The sequence below is a fragment of the Gymnoscopelus braueri genome, assembly GCF_963280865.1.
Source record: "Gymnoscopelus braueri genome assembly, chromosome: 3".
In the NCBI taxonomy this organism is placed as follows: domain Eukaryota; kingdom Metazoa; phylum Chordata; class Actinopteri; order Myctophiformes; family Myctophidae; genus Gymnoscopelus; species Gymnoscopelus braueri.
The window spans coordinates 53092519-53109475 of NC_137612.1; the positions used below are offsets into that span (position 1 = coordinate 53092519).

The 16957-nt window shown below is 41.9% G+C and overlaps 2 protein-coding genes across 2 annotated transcripts in view; one reads left to right on the forward strand and one right to left on the reverse strand.

Moving 5' to 3' along the window:
- Positions 1–898, forward strand: part of lrig1 (leucine-rich repeats and immunoglobulin-like domains 1) — a 62068-nt gene extending 61170 nt beyond the window's left edge. Inside the window, 1 exon segment of the mRNA XM_080424132.1 lies at positions 464–898. Within this exon segment, the coding sequence (XP_080280258.1) occupies positions 464–705 (242 nt within the window). The 3' untranslated portion in view covers positions 706–898.
- Positions 899–11507: 10609 nt separating this feature from the next.
- The window catches only part of slc25a26 (solute carrier family 25 member 26), a 108756-nt gene continuing 103306 nt past the window's right edge, over positions 11508–16957 (reverse strand). The window contains exon 10 of the mRNA XM_080420950.1: positions 11508–11648. Within this exon, the coding sequence (XP_080277076.1) occupies positions 11549–11648 (100 nt within the window). The 3' untranslated portion in view covers positions 11508–11548. The remainder of the gene's footprint in view (positions 11649–16957) is intronic.

The window sequence follows — 16957 nt, forward strand, 5'->3', positions numbered from 1 at the left end:
TCTCTCAGTTTTGGATACTCCACTTATAATTTGGCGTATGGCACATGAAAATAGCTGATCTACAAGGTCACAGCTCGGCATGAGCTTGTAGATCAGCCTGTTCTTGGAGATGTCTCGATAGCCAAATATCTGATCTTTTGCAAAATAACAGTGTCGAGTCGGTCCTAATGATCATATCGTCTCTGTCGGGTGGAAACCTCGTATGTCCAAAACTTGTTACTTTTCAGGATTCAAAAATAGCAGATCCACAAGCTCTGCTCAAAACGTGACGCGCTTCTTTCTAGCTTGCAGATCTGCTATTTTTGATGCTTTTTTTGTGACGCTGTAGTATGATCAAGTAGGGCATTACTTAACGTCAAAACACAAAGTTAAAATACAGAGATAAGGTTTCTGCCCGACACCGCCGATATTCATGAAACAAATCACATTTGTCTCACGTCTTTGAATGTGTCTTTCCTCCCAGGTTCGTCAGTGAACAACAGAGCGGGACAGACGACGCTGTGCCCCCCAACACTGCAACAAGAGGAGTCCTTCCACAAGCCGGTGAAACTGGCCGGGGGGCCGCAGCACCATCATCACCACCTGGGCCACGGCCCCCCCCACACTGACTGTGAGGCCGAGCTCACGCAGACTCTGCTGTCCAACGGACACGCGCTTAGAGCCTCTCAGAACGAGAGCGGCCCCCTTAGGAGAGCCAGCGACTAGCAGCACCCTGACCCCCCCCCCCCCTATCCACCCAACCCCGATTCACAAAGCCCCCCCAAAAAATATGGACTCACGATTGCTGAGCCGGAACTTTTGGTTTGTTATTTTTTTTTGCACTGGGAACTTGAACTGCTACCTCAAACTGAGGCTGAATGTCCCCCTCGACCCTCCCTGGGTTTTTTTTTGGACTGAATGAGGGAGCCGAGGGGTGGGGGGGTAAAGGGGAGACGGGGGATGAAAGGGGTGGGGGGGGGGGGGGGGTAGCATCCGGAGTTTGAAGGCGGAGCTTGTGTGGGTGGCGTCCCATCTGAGCGTTATCAGCTGTACATAGTTTAAAAACCTTCCCCTGGGAGGTGACCAATCGAAATCCTAGCTCCAAATAATGTGACTTGCATTTGAAGCATGCAAATGTAGGGAATATTGTACAGTTATGTGTCCGTGTGCAAAGGGGGTAGAAAAGACAAGAAAAAAAGAGAGCGACAAAACAGAGAAATATACCTTTGGACATTTTGAGTGTACATAAGAGTTTTCTTATATATTATATATTATATAAACTTTTACAGAAGAGTATTTGAATTTATTCTGTGCATGACAAAGAAAGGAGTGATGGTATTTTTATTCTTTTTTTTTTTTTTTTCTCAGAAAAAAACAAGCTCAGTCTTTTTCAGCTTTTACCAGCTTCAACTGCGGTGCCTTATTGCATGATCAAAGAAAACACAAGAAACCTGACTTATAATAATAGTCTGTTATCAAGAGATTTGTTTTGTTTCAGTTTTTCTTTTTTGTGAGAGAGCTACCGGTACACTCTTTTATCATACAACAGATACACTTTATTGCACTTGAATGTTTTGACAAAAAAAAAACGCTGTCAACCATGGCCTTACAGCAGTGGTTCTCAAAATGGATCCTCTTATTTGATTTGATTGAATATTTGATTGAATTTTCTTCTGAAAGTACAGCAGTAAAATGAGTTAACCCATTAGGACCTGGAACGCATCTGTGTCACTTTAGGTTTCTTTGGCTATTCAAGACCGAGTGCCGCGCTACGAGCTTGTAGATCTGCTATTTTTGAAAAATCGTGAAAAAATATTTTATATTTTTTTCAAAAAACTGTTAGGATTTAGAAAACATTTAAGAATGGCCTCAGGTCTTAATGGGTTAAAAAAAAAAAAAAAAAACGGCTAATGTGTGAGAGACAAAAGCCAAAGGCTTGTTTCCATTGTGGTCCATTAAACATTCAACAGTCAACAAACTGGACAAACAATTAAAAAAAAAAGAGTTTTGAGTTATAGACCCTGAGGGGTCCCCTGGACCCCATTTTGAGAACCACTGCCTTTCAGAACCGCGACTCGCGCTCACACTGCTATCGTATGAAGGAAGAGGTTCGATGTAATTTATTTTGGTATGTCACATGGTACAAGACAATGGGAGGGAGGGAGAGATAAAACCAGGGACATTTTTAAAGCACTTTGATGTATTCCTTTTGTGAATGGAGTTCTAAGGAATGCAGATTATGTCCATGGTGTTTGTCAACAGTAATGCAGGAACCTTTGTTCCCTCCTCTCTACGCGGGGGGGAAGTTTTGCCACGTATCTTGATATTATTCACATCGACAGTATGTAAACCCCCCCCCCGACTCTAGGCTCATCCACTTGTTTCTAGGTACTAAAAAATGTTTACTGCAAAGCTGCTGTGATACTCTTTTGGTTGAACGATGTGGTCCTCCTGTTCTTGAGTTTCTTAAAGAGGGAAACGATTTAGGTTTTCCTTCATTTGGCCGAGACACTGACTTTAAAGGAGTAGTTCACCCAACAAATTACTTTTCTATCAATTACACACCCCACGAAGCCTTGAATTCATGGGGATTTCTTTAGTTTTTGTCACATTCCTGAACCAATAACTTGACCAGTGGAAAGATGCCAATGAGACTCCGCCGGTCATCAAATTGTTTGCTCAGTAATGCGGCAAAAACAAAAAAAATCTCCATGAATGCAAGGCTTCACAGGGTGTGTATTTGATAGAGAATAAGTCATTTTTTGGGGGTGAACAATAAGTGCACGTTTGTTAACCCGGTGTGGTCCAGCTCTAAAGGGCCATTCACACTGAGCACTATAACTATAGAAATTGTTTAAGTCAAGTGGATGGCAGAGTTCACGCCAACTATTAAAAAAACATACAATGGTGAACGTTACAGTTATAGTACTCGAGTGTGAGCGGCCCTTAAGACGCACCTGTCCTTCCGGTACCTCTACCAGACTGTCAAATGGAAACAGGCTCTTCTCCCACTATGCAGCAGGATACTTGGCAGGCCATGCTAGTTCTCCACAATAAACATTGTAATATGCACTTCGATACCAAGATAAGGATTTAATTGGCCTAAAACCCTTTAGTTCTGTACGAAGCCATGATTCATTCTTCGTCGTGTGCCGAGAATAGCCGACCTCCAACGAGCTCGTAACGCGTTGCAGGTCTGCTATCCTCGGCGAGCGACGGAGCATAAATTAGGCTTAAGAAAGATGGAAGAATCGTGGGGGGAGGGTGACCTCTTTGTTGTGTCCTATCGTGTTACTGCTGTCATGTGCCTCAAACACAAAACAACTTGTGTGTCCACAAACAGGAACGTGGCCAGCAATTGACGCCTTCTGTCAGATCACCACACGGTAACAATACTGTAAAAAAAATAACATTGTCACTACGGTACGATCCATTGCATACCTTTAGGGAGCTACTGATGCAACTTCATTCTGTGAACCTGTTGGGAAGCTTGTGAAACGTGCTTCTAACCAAACCTGGGGGATATAAATGCAGTGAATTCCCCCTTGGCTGCGGACCCCCCTCCCCCCCCTGGATGCACTGGGGCGGGCTTCACGACGACGCGGTTAACGTTCAAGCTAGTTAGCGTTGTCTGATGTCCGCTCTCGTCTGTATTGTGTACGCCACTGATTCTCGACGTTCTCTCAACCAGGGGTCCTTGAGGGTGTTCCAAGGGGTCCCCAGCAAAATAATTATTGATAGTTAGGAACCAAATGGACCCTTACAGATCTGTAACTCTGAGAGTGTTCGAATGGAACCTAAACGGACCCGACTAAGTGGTCCGTTTAGGTCCCATTCGTACACAAGAGCTTTGAGGATTTTACATGTCGATTTGGGACCCAGAGATTAAAAATCGAAATACAGATCAAATAAATGGAGGTCCGTGGCCTAATGTATATCAAACTGGGGGTCCTTGAAATGAAAACGGTTGAGAATCGATGGCGTACCGACGGTAGCTTAGTGGCCTCACCTGAGGTCATTTGGAGGACCCGTTCCTCTCGTTACATGTGAATGCACCTAGCGGAGGGTTGGACCAATCAGCGGTCCTCGGTAGGATAACGGTGCCAGTGTGTCCAGGGTCTGGAGGGGCAAGCAGGGGTGAAGTGTGTTCATGTTCTGAGTAATTTATTGAAATGAAACCATTGTACCATTGTCAAAGCTAAAAAAAAAACATTGAGGTGTCTAACATGGCATTGAAGTGTCTAATAAAAAAGGATCACATTTTTGCTATTACATGTGGCGTGTTTGTGCTTTGATCTGACAATGTATGGATTTGGCGAGAGCGTAAATGAGTTTACTACTGCTAACGCTAGTTGGCTTAACACCGTTAAAACCGGGAAAGCATCTGTGCGATTTTAGATTTTTACCACTTTAACCATTATTTTATACTTTAGCTATTCTTGAATAATTGTGCCAATGACAAAGTTTTTCAGAAAACTGTTAGGATTTAGAAGACATTTTTAGAATTGGCCTCAGGTCTTAACGGGTTAAAACAATCATCACTGTCAACGTAACGCATTGTGGACGTCAGAATAGAATCACAGAGAAGGTTATGCCTCACCTTGACGACCATGCAGTGAATGCAGAGGTTAAAATGTCATTTAGACAGCATGTTATTTAGACAGATGCTACAGTAGGTTAATTTATTTACCTGGTATCCTATAGTTTCAATGTACAGATTTTTATTTTATATTATATTGCTTATACTGATGCTAGGATATTGGTTTACCTGTGATCCTAGATTACTGAGGCACTACACTGTCTCTCTGCATGAGTGTGATGTATATGTGTTTACCTTGCTCACTGCAAGGCTTTTGGAGTATTCGGATAATTTTTTTTTGCAAGCTCATGACTTTCGGTCCGCTACATTTTCAATTGTCCTTTGGGCACCTGTCTCAGCCAATTTTTATATACAATTTCTTGGCTAAGTCCCACTTATCTTTATCTACTGTAGTGTTTCTCAACGGGGGCGGTACAGCTCCCCAGAGAAGTATAGAGAAGTTCGGGGGGCACTGGATTTTTTTTAAAAAAGGAGGGCGCTGAGGTGCTCTTGGCCATGATGATGACCATGATATTGACAGTATCATGTCAGTATAATGGTCAGTATCCTCAGTAGGCTAATAATTACATAATAAATACATACTAACAGTCCAGTTTAATGCAAAATCTAAATGATTTAAGCAACACAATACACAATGAAAATAAAGCTTACATTTTAATTGGGTGTTGGGGGGGGGGGGGCGGCAGTAAGGGACCTGCATATTAGGGGACACTGGCGCAAAAAAGGTTGAGAAACTCTGACCGACAGCATAAAGTTTCGAAGTAAAAATGTGAACACAACACAAATCTCAAACAAAACACAAATCTAGCATCTGGATGTAGCTCAGTGGGTTAGGAGCTTGCTTCATGTGTCCAAGACTATGGCATCAAATTCTGCTCTCACTATAGGAAATCTAATAACTAAGCCAAGTAAAAAATGGTAAGTGCATTTATATAAGGTGCCTTTATCCAAAGCGCATTTACAACACATTCACACATACAAGGTAGACATCTTTTTCCTATGCCATTTTGACGTCGCAAACACAATGGGAACAAGACATATTGAAAAGATGTCAATAGAGCATCGCAGTTCCCGCCCACTTCCTGGTTTTTCGTGGTGCCGGAAGGAACAACTCAATGCATTTTTCCCATTGACATTTCCAAAAATATTTATATCTATTAATTTAAGCCTCGAATCAAGCCATCATGACATGACATGAATCATGACCATAAAACGTTTTTTTCTGTGATTTTTTTTTATTTTATATTTAATTATATGATATACTATATTTAATAAATACCCTTTGTTTTGCCGTTTTCAATTTTTTTTTATCACAGAATCAAACGTTTTATGCTCATGATTCATGTCATGTCATGATGGCTTGATTCGAGGCTTAAATTAATATATATTATATTATATAATATATAAATATTTTTGGAAATGTCAATGGAAAAATGCATTGAGTTTTTCCTTCCGGCACCAGGAAAAACCAGGAAGTGGGCGGGAACTGCGATGCTCTATACCTGTTACCTATGTACAATTCACCTTGGAACTTGTAAAGGGAACTAAAGCCCTAAAAGAGAACTAAAGATGCCTTCATGGCATCAACCATACAGTTTCCTTTCCCTGTCTAACTCATAAATGGTCAAACAAGCTTAAGATTTGGTTACTTGTGATGCTATGTATGTATATATGCAATTCAAAATGTTGCAGTATTTTTCTTTCGAACACATTTGGTGGTGGCTGTGTGGATTGGTACAGTTATAAGGCACTTATAGGACAGAGCTGTTTAGCAGGCTGTCACACAATACTTCTTGCCTTTCTTTTGACGAGATCAAGCTGACTTTGACCTGCGCTCCCAGAAGTGGAGCAATAGTCTGGAAACATACATTTATTTCTACGCTCTCCTTTCTTTTTTGCATACTCACCCAGACCTGGAAATGATCCAAATCAAATCCCATACATTTCCATACTTGCGTAGGAACCCTGAATAAAGTGCTTAAAGTGATTATGATGGTGCACCAACTCATTTAGCTGGGAACCCCCTGGAGCCCCATCCGGGAACCCCTGGGGGTCCCCGGACCCCACTTTGAGAACCGATGTGTTACAGAGCTAGATAGCCCGATCAGAAGAGACGTTACCTCAGGAGCGCTGAGCGCATTTACCACATACCGGCTGCGTTTGGTTGATGGGGCGTTGCTCTGCAGTGTTGGCGTGGTCACAATCAGAGAGAGATTTGGATTTCTTATCTTCTTGATTTGATGAAGGAGATGGGGATGCAGGCTCCATCAAGTCATTGGTTCTTTGGGAAATATCCATAGATCCAGTAAAGGAGGGTAAACATTATAATGGCAACACCGTTAAATGCAAAAAAAAAATTGCAAAGCTCCAAACTCACGCAGCCATCCCGGAAGTGGAAATCTGCTGTTTTCTTTTTTTTGTTCCTGTGTAGCAAACTATATTTATTGCACACAGTAGTAAAAGACAACAAATAATGTACAAATCAGTATCGAAACATAACATAAGAACTGTGGGTGCAGAATGAATATCTCCCCAGCTCAGTGGGTACACTTCCCTCCCTCCCACAACGCAACAAGAATGCAAACATTACTTCCAAAATGTCAACACAAACTGGACAACCTCACTGCCAGAGAGACATTCTAACAGACAAATGCATTTTACAAACTAGATTCGCTGTTGAAAAACAAGTTTATTCTTCAAACAGCCCAGTTTTTTTTTTCTGTTTTACTTTTCACCAACAAGTTTATTGACATACTATAGTATGTCAAGAAAATAATCTGTATCGTACCCCACCCTCCCTTTTTCTACTCAGACAAATAGATCAGCCTGGTGTTACCCACTAACACCTGGAATCTTTATTTGTTCCACTTGTGCTATTCCCACTTAACCCATTCAATCCATCTACAATTGTCTTCTAAATCCTAACAGTTTTCTGAAAACCATGTGTTGCTATAATATCAGTGGTTCTCAAACTTTTTCATGTCGAGGACCCCCAAAATTATAAGTATTTGGCCACGGACCCTGCCCCCCCATCTGAAAATATTTTGTTCCAGGAATGAAGTTGAGAGCTTGTCTTTGGAGTATTGGTCCAGGCCTAATCTCTCAAGAACAGATTCAGAGCTGCGCAACTGAAAATGACCTCAAATAAAAAAGTGAAAAACATTGGGGGCTGTTTTTCCTTTTCATTTGACTTGGGATCCCAGATTGGTCCAGGCCTAACGACAGTTGTATTTGGTGTCCATTCTGAAAGTTCTGTACACAAAGCAATAGGTCCCCTGGGTAATATAGAGTACCCAAGTCCTCATATGTCACTCCCACTATCCCTGGGTCACAGCGTTATTTTTGGTATTAGAATTCCCATAGGCAAATCACCCAATAGACAAACCACCCTGGTGATTTCGATTTCATCAGGTATGTGACTCAGTGTCGTTTACGATATTGAGTTACATTTGATAACGTCTGTGTGTTTGGAGAAAAATAACTCAATTCTCTTTGGATAAATTTGTACTTTTTCACCATCAAAATCGCCAGGGTGATTTTTATGGTCTAATGTACTGTAAGTAACTTTGCCATTTCACCCAACAAGTGTGGGTGGCCAGTCACCAAAAAACTGTCTATCTGTGCATTATGGAAATTATCAGCACAGCACAGGTGAAATCCTTTGATTAAATCAGATTGCTCGGCTGGTGCTGCCTGTTGTATAAAGTACATTTTGTTAATAGCAAAAGAAACATATAGTGGTACATGTATAACTTATCTCATCATAACATGATCATGTCAGATTCATAATGCTTTTTACAGTGTGTTTACAGTAATCATGTGTGTCCTATGATGCACTTATGGTATGTACTCCTACATAAGCCTTAATGATATGGTGACTGTGATGTCTCAGAATGCATCATGACAAACCGGTAAAGGGTTATGGGAATGTTTCCTAACAAAAGCCACTCAGGCAGCAGCTGACTAAGCATTTACCGCTACATATGGCCGGTCACAGTGGTTATGGAAAAGCAATCCGTTCCAAACAGGGGAATTCTCAAAGACACAATCCAAAGACCTAAAGCTTAAAAGAATTAAAGTAGACACTACACGCACCACAAACACATAAAACGTATCTCCCAGCCGGGCTTGCCTCGTCACCCGCTAAGCTGCTACAGACAGCAAACATATTTTTCTACTTATGCTTAAATTATTTGCTATGGAGCGCAGGGCCGAGTGGGCCCAGAATGTGCATTCCAGATGGATGTTTGTCAAAAGGAGATTGACGTGCCCCTGCCCCCAGGCTCCACCAATCACATGCCAGCCATTGTTTTCCAACAGCCCGGTGACAGCGAGCGTGACAAACATTTCCACCTGCGAGACCATACGTCTCTCTGGGCCCTCGGCACCGCCGACTAAAGCTGCAGCTTACTTACCATATGTTAACACCACGGAGGGCAGCACCGGGCTAATCCACTCAAAACAAACCAGGGGGAAGCAAATCTGCACTGCGATATCTAATATCTATCTATCTATAATCTACCTACTGAAATATATGCGTGTGGTGTAAAGTAACTAAGTACATGTACTAAAGTACTGTACTTAAGTACAATGTTGAGTATTTTTTTTTTTCACTTTCTTCAGTACTTACAATTTTCAATATTTTCACTTCTACTCCACTACATCTCAGAGGAAAATAGTTTTTACTCCACTACAATTATATGAAAACTTTAGTGACTAGTTACTTTGTAGATTTTGATTATTATTACAAAACACACTAACCACTTCAGCCCTATATATAATATACATTGAAAATAGCAGATCTACAAGCTCAAAATGCAATGCGACACGTTGTAAATCGTCCATTTTCGCTATTCTAGGACACAATTCTAAACTCTCCCGAACTTGAACGCAGCATTTCATGTTGAAAGAATTGCCAGCTCGGTGTAGAAATCCATGCCGTACGCCGCATCTCCAGTAAAGGCTTGATTATACTTAGTTGAGCGCGGTGTTGCACACCGAAAATAGCCGAGCTTATAGATTGGCTATTTCCGGGGCTAGACATGTCAAAAACAAATTCTGTCCAAAAGTGCCCTTTTAGAAATTTCAGCCCCTGCCCCTCCAACATTGTCTGCACGTCCCTGCTTTACTGTGCTATTACCAGTGTTGCCATGTCTGCTTATTATAAGCGACTTTGGCCTTGTTTTTCTGTAAAGTTGCTTGTAAATATTGGTAGTATTGCGTTTTTTTGGGCTCGTTTCTTGATTTTGTGACATTTTCATGTCAAGGACCCCCCCGAATTAATCTATTTGTCCACGGACCCCCATCTGACAATATTTGATGTCGGTGACTCCCCATACAAGCTTTGTGTTGTTAAAGGTTTCAAAAATATTCCAAATGTTTCACTTTTTTTCAAGATTTGTTTAGACAATAGCCGACGCATAAGTTAAGTGCTCATGTGTCCTGGCCGCTGTTTCTCGCACGAAATCTGGCAACGCCGGCGATTACAGATGTTATCAGGAGGTGGATGAGCTCAGCGGGGCTCCGAGGGGACAACTACAACACTGAGACATGACTGTGTCTCTCTCCCTGGTGGCTCTTAAGCACAGGTGGCTCCATTCAACGCGTACGTTGCTGGAAAAATATGGCAAGGACACTAAACGTCAAACATCTCTACAGGACGAACCCTTCTAGACGGAGCCTTAAAAAGCTCAACTTTTTAATGTTTTTTTTTTCCTTCAAGCTTGTAGCTCATGTTATTTTCCGCTATTTTTGTCAATTTTGGAGAAGTCGTTAAAATATAAATATCGCCTATAATGACATGACCAAAATAAGAGACACCTAGGTGTTCCCTAGTCTGGCTTTATAAATATCATCCAAAAGTATTAACACGACTTTGTGACTAAATAATAACTTAAACAGGATCTATTTGGGACACAGGTTATTCTCCCCCCCCCCCCCCCCCCCCCCCCCATTTCCTGGAAAGTCGTGTACATACGTACAAGGTTTCCACCCCGACAGCAACAATATTAAGTAGCCCACAGGGAAACAACATGATCAGCAAAGCACACACACAGGTACAGTGTAATAAAAAAAAGAAAAGACAGTCTTTAATGGTGTAATCCACTCATTCGCGCGCACACATGCGTCCTACAGTACAAGATGGGTTTCATAGGCAGTCCCATGGGACAGGGTGTGGGTTTCATTTGGGAAAAAAAAAAAAAAAAAAAAACATTGAGCCATTAAATAAGTGGAACCCAGGCTGTTAAACTGAAGCCGCGGTGCAGGAATGCAAAGCTCAAGGGAGACGGACGAATGGTTCCTCCTCTTGAGCACCAGGTGTCCCCTGGCCTGCGACTTTTGGGGCCCCAGCACGGAGGGCCGGGTTTGGGTTCGGTCCTCAGGGACCCTCTTCTGCTTCCTTAGAAGTGTCCCTTGTCTCTGCCCAGGCTAGACCTGGGGGACGGACGGACGGACGGCGGGGGCTGGGGTGGCATGGCGTGGCATGCCTATAGGTTATACCAATGGCGGCCATTTTGTGGTTCCACAGATAACAATCGCATACATTTTTTTTGGTGTCAGAAAATATTTGAAAACCGCAAGAAAATTTGTATTTATTAAATATAGTATAATTAAATATTACAATATTTTTTTGACACAAAATCAAATGTTTGATTCACCAGGACACTGGATGGCTTGCATGGTTCCAGGTTTAAAACTATTTATATGAATATTCCGGAAAATCTCTATGGGAAAAACGAATGGGCTTTCTATCTGTGGAATCACAAAATGGCCGCCACTGCTCAACGTTGGGTCTGGGGACCACCAAATGCAGAGGGTCTGTAACTCTGAGAGTGTAACAAATGGAACCAAATGGACCCGTAAGGATCCATTTGGTTCCATTTGTTGCACTCTCAGAGTTAAATTAACACACCATTTTACAGTGTAGATCGGGGTTCCCTCCGGACCAGACTTTGGGAAACCGGCGTGCTATAGGAGGAGGCTGTGGCGGACTTTCTCGTAGGCTCCCAGGAAGATGAAGCCGCCCACGCTGATGAAGGTCATCCTGGGCAGGCCGCCGGCAAACAGCCTGCAGAGAACAGACACAAGATAGTGACACCGTTGTCCTTTATGAACCGTCACATGTGTACACATCATCAACTCTAATAAACTGTAATGTTTAGAGTTGTTCCCATACCCACAACCAGCATCAGGAAAAGCTGTTGATATTGTCTAAAAAATGCTGGTGTCGGTATCGGCGAGTATGCCAGTATATTACGCCAATCCGATACCAGTCATGCCACGCAATTTATCGTTGTTATTTATTCCAAGATTTTTTGTATTTATTATTAGGGGTGGGACGATATATCGATATCGCGATACTTTTTTTTTTTGTGATACGTTGTTTTTTGGACTCTGTATTTGTGTAATGATGATGTTGAACTGTTTGGTGCTATTTTATGTGTTTATGAATTGAATACAAGGACTATCGTGATATATCGATGGTGAAATTTCATGCAATATATCGTGATATCGCAATAGATCGAATATCGTGATATTATTGTTATCGAGGGCCTAATATCGCCACAGATATCGTATCGTGAGATACCCATATCGTCCCACCCTTATTTATCATGCATTTGGCATCAGGTTGGTGCTCGGTATCGACCGATACGCAAGTTGCGGGTATCAGTACCGGGAGGGGAAAATGGAAACATCTCTGGAATGTTATAACACGGTCAAATGTGTAGCAATGTTGAGCTTTTTTGGCTAAAGTCGTGGGTGAATCTTGTTGCTAACTGCTGACAACCAGTGTTGGAAAAAGTACTCAAATGTTTTACTTAAGTAAAAGTATCAATACTGCAATGTAAAAGTACTCTGTTACAAGTAAAAGTCAGGAATTCAAAATGTTACATGAGTAAAAGTACAAAAGTATTGGCATCAAAATATACTTAAAGTACCAAAAGTAAAAGTACTCGAATGTTTGAAAATAGCCGATCTACAAGCTCACAACGCGTCGCGTGCGACGCGTTGTGAGCTTGTAGATCTGCTATTTTCAAATAGCCTATGTATAAAATAGGGCTACAGTGGTCAATGTATGTTTCATAATATCAAAATGTATATCTTAAAAGTAACTAGTAACTAAAGTTTTCAAATAATTGTAGTGGAGTAAAAGTACAATATTTGCTTCTGAGATGTAGTGGAGTAGAAGTAAAAGTATTGGAAATTGGAAATACTCAAGTAAAGTACAAATACCTCAAAATTGTACTTAAGTACAGTACTTAAGTAAATATACTTAGTTACTTTCCACCACTGCTGACAACCCTGTTAATCCATTAAGACCAGGAACGCATCTGTGTCAATTTAGATTTGAGCTATAACCATTATATTATACTATGGCTATTCAAAAATAGCCTAAATCTGCAAGCTCATAGCGCAGCACAGAGTGCTTGTAGATCTGCTATTAAAAATCATTGAGTGCAAATCTTTGAATACATGTATTTTTTTTAAACAACATTTTTAACTCAAATCTTTGCTTATGGAGGTCCCTGGAACAAAATATTTTACAAATATAAATTATATATTCTAAGATTTGCACACATTTTCACGAATTTTCTAAAATAGCAGATAGCACAAGCTCGTAGATCTGCTATTTTTGAATAGCAGATCAATGCGTTCCCGGTCTTAACTGATTCACTGCCAATCACGTAGATCTACGCGAACCTATTTAAAGCCGCCACGTGCCAATCGCGTAGATCTTTTTTTGAACTTTTTTTTTTTCTTTTCAATTTGACCCAAAGACCAAGGAGATATGATTTTTCGAAGATCTAGACTCCTATCCACTTCCTTGTTAACTTAAAACTTAAAAATTCTGTATCTCGGCTCCTGAGTACTTTTTTTTTTTCAATGAAAAACTCTGGCACTGGCTAAAAAAATATGAAAATACCTCTGGCAGTTAATGGGTTAATGGGCTAAAAAAGCAATAATACCTAATAAGGGTCGTAATATTCATCAGATTATACCACCGCTACAGGTGTCAAAGTAACTCGTACAATAACAATAACACAGCAAGTGTGTTTATTATGGCTTAATTGCTTTATGCACTGGTGATGTGCGCCAAAGTGCTTTCGGGGGGTGGAGAGAGAGAGCGACGGGGTCTCTGGGAACCAATCTAACATCAGGGCCACGATGAGGCCTGTGAGGCACTTTTATAGGGGGTGCAGTGCGGCCTTCGCGGCCCGATTCGGGGGGGCCCGAGGCCAGTGTTGCCAGATTCTGTGAGAGAAACAAGGAACCAGGTCTAGGAAAACCAGCCCAAAAGAAGCGACTATGGGCCACATGAGCACTTTAACATATACATCAGCTATTTGAAAATAGCAGATCTGCAAGCTCACAACACGTCGCATCTTGTAGATTGGCTATTTTCAAATAAAATCTTTATAAAATTATAATAAGCAGATCTGGCAACCCTGCCCGAGGCCCCCGAGCTGTTGACGTTGCAGGGGTCAGAGGATGCGATGACGGGGCCATGAGAGAGCCCCCCCCCCTCCTCACAGCTGTTTTGGGGATTAGGCCTCAAGCCCTCCCCCCCCCCACCTCCCCAAGGGTCTCCCTGGACCTTCTCTCTCTCTCTCTGTGCGTGACGGATGGCCAGATGACATCCACACACGTCCCTGTGCTGTCCATTCTTCCCCCCATATATTTCACAGTGGTGGTGGACAGACATATTAGACATATTAGTGAGAATAGCAGATCTACAAGCTCATGATGACGTTGTGAGCTTGCAGATCTGCTACCTTCACAATATGTTTTTTTTTCTTTGATACGCTGCGTGTCTAAAATGTCAAAACAGCAATGCATTGATATCAAGAAAATGCGCTTTCTAATGTGTACTTTTGCATACTTGCAGTATTTAACCAAGAATATCTATATACTTTGACTCGGACTACAAAGTGCACTACTTTGTCCACTACTACTGTCCATTTCTCCACCCCTCTCTCTCGTTCTCTCTCTCTCTCTCTCTCTCGCCGTGCCCCCCCTTCAGCTGGCACGAATCGTCTGGCATTTCTCTCGCTCTCTGTCTCCGCCTCGTTCTTGCCATGTCGTCTGATATCACTCCTTTAACACATGCTCGCTCTTTCCCGTCTGTTCGTCTCCTGATCTCCATCCATCTCTCTCTCGCTCTCTCTCTCTCCCTGTCAGCTGGACAACCATTCTAACTTGTTGGACTGCGATTCGCTTACTAAGACCCCCTGTCTGCCAATACGCCCCCACACTCATCTGGTGGTGTTGCTGTCCAAGCCAGATGTAATGGAGAAAGAGTGTGTGTGTGTGTGTGTGTGTGTGTGTGTGTGTGTGTGTGTGTGTGTGTGTGTGTGTGTGTGTGTGTGTGTGTGTGTGTGTGTGTGTGTGTGTGTGTGTGTGTGCGCGTGTGCGTGTGCGTGTGCGTGTGCCTGCGTACAGTACAATGTTGGTGTGAGTGTGTTTGTTTCCAAGCGAGCGAGCGATGGAGCCTGTAACTGACAGACTTTTGACTACTCACTGCTGCTGCACTTGCACATGGACTGCTAGGATTCACATCGCCCGACTTTTACATAATGCCTGTTAACCCTTTAATACCAGAAACGTATCTGTGTCATTTTAAGATTTCTTTGGCTATTCAAAAAATAGCATATATACAAGCTCACAGCGCTATGAGCTTGAATATCTGCTATTTTAGAAAAATTGTTAACATTACAATTTTGTAATATGTATATTTTATATGTATTTTATGTATTATATGTATTATATATGTATTTTTTGCGATTTTTTAAAAACTCTGTTACAACTCCTGGGGGTCCCTGGAACAAAATATTTTGAGATAGGGGTCCGTCGCCAAATACATTTCATTTTGGGTGGTCCTTGACATGAAAAAGTTTGAGAACCACTGATATTATAGTAACATACGTTTTATTTTTTTAAACTGTTAGCATTTAGAAGACATTCGCTTTAAAATACATAAATATTCAAAGATTTGCACACATTTAAAAAAAAAAAAAAAAAAAAAAATAGCAGATCTACAATGAGCTTGTATATCTGCTATTTTTCAAATAGCCAAAGAAATCTGAGAATGACACAGATGCGTTCCCGGTCTTAATGGGTTAAGCAAGACTGTAGTTATTTTCATTCATAGTGTTGATAGATTGTACATAATGTCAAAGGTCTGTTGACAGACCGTCTATATATTCATTCTCAGATTCACTGTCGATAAGACAGTACATATAAACATGCTTATGTTCGTTGTTGATAGCCTTAACACAATATATTCATTATCTCCACCAGGAGATTATTCATTTGTGTGTGTGTGTGTGTGTGTGTGTGTGTGTGTGTGTGTGTGTGTGTGTGTGTGTGTGTGTGTGTGTGTGCGTGCGTGCGTGCGTGTCTGCGGCTAATCTCCCTAACTACTAGGCGGATCAGTGTCATACAGCATGCTAGCAGTGCCAAGGAACTCAATTCCTAAATATTTTTCAAAATCTCAGAGCCACCGTCCCTCCAGGCTAAGGGGGGGGGGGGGGGGGGGGGGGACACACACGTACGCGAGGCTATGGAGCTGAACTAGACAACTGGCATATGGTGCACGTACTCTTCCCACACATAAAACCCAACAACACATGAAGACGGTAATACAATGTGACTGCTACCGTCTTCTTTTTGTCCTCGGGTTTCCAGTGCTGTCAAAATATGACTGTATTTCATATAAGCCTACACGGAGCATGGGGTGTAGAGTGGTGTTTCCAAAATGTTTTAGCTCGAGACCCAAAAGAGAAATGTGAGGTCTCCCCCGGGAGCCAAACTATAGTGAAAATAGCCGATCTACAAGCTCACAAACACGTCGCGATGCGACGTGTTTGTGAGCTTGCAGATCGGCTATTTTTGTTATGGAATTCTTTTGAAAAACGTTTGAATTTGTTTTTTTAACTGCCAGACCCACTGCCAGCGATTTTTCGATTTTCTTACCTTTTCAAGTAGTCACAGAATATTTATCTCCAGTATGATCGATCCCCTGGTGGTTGCTAATCAAGGAGGTTTTCACTGTGCTTCCGCGAAAAAAAAAGAAAAAAATGTCATCGCGACCTCCCGTTCGCTTGTTATACGCCTTTGAAAATAGCATGTCTCTGCCAAACATACAACAACAAGCTGAGATACAGCCTTTTTAACACATTGTGTGGCAAAAAAGGTCCGGACCGTTTTTGAAAAGCCATGCGTGGAGTGCCATAAACGGTTATAACCGTTTAGCAATTCTTTCCCTTTTTTTTTTTCCCCCCACAAGGGGTGCCCTAGCGCAACTTTGGAATCACCCACGGTGCCTCTAAAATCCTGGCTTCCGTCCACTCCCCATTTTATCTCCTTGATAAAAAC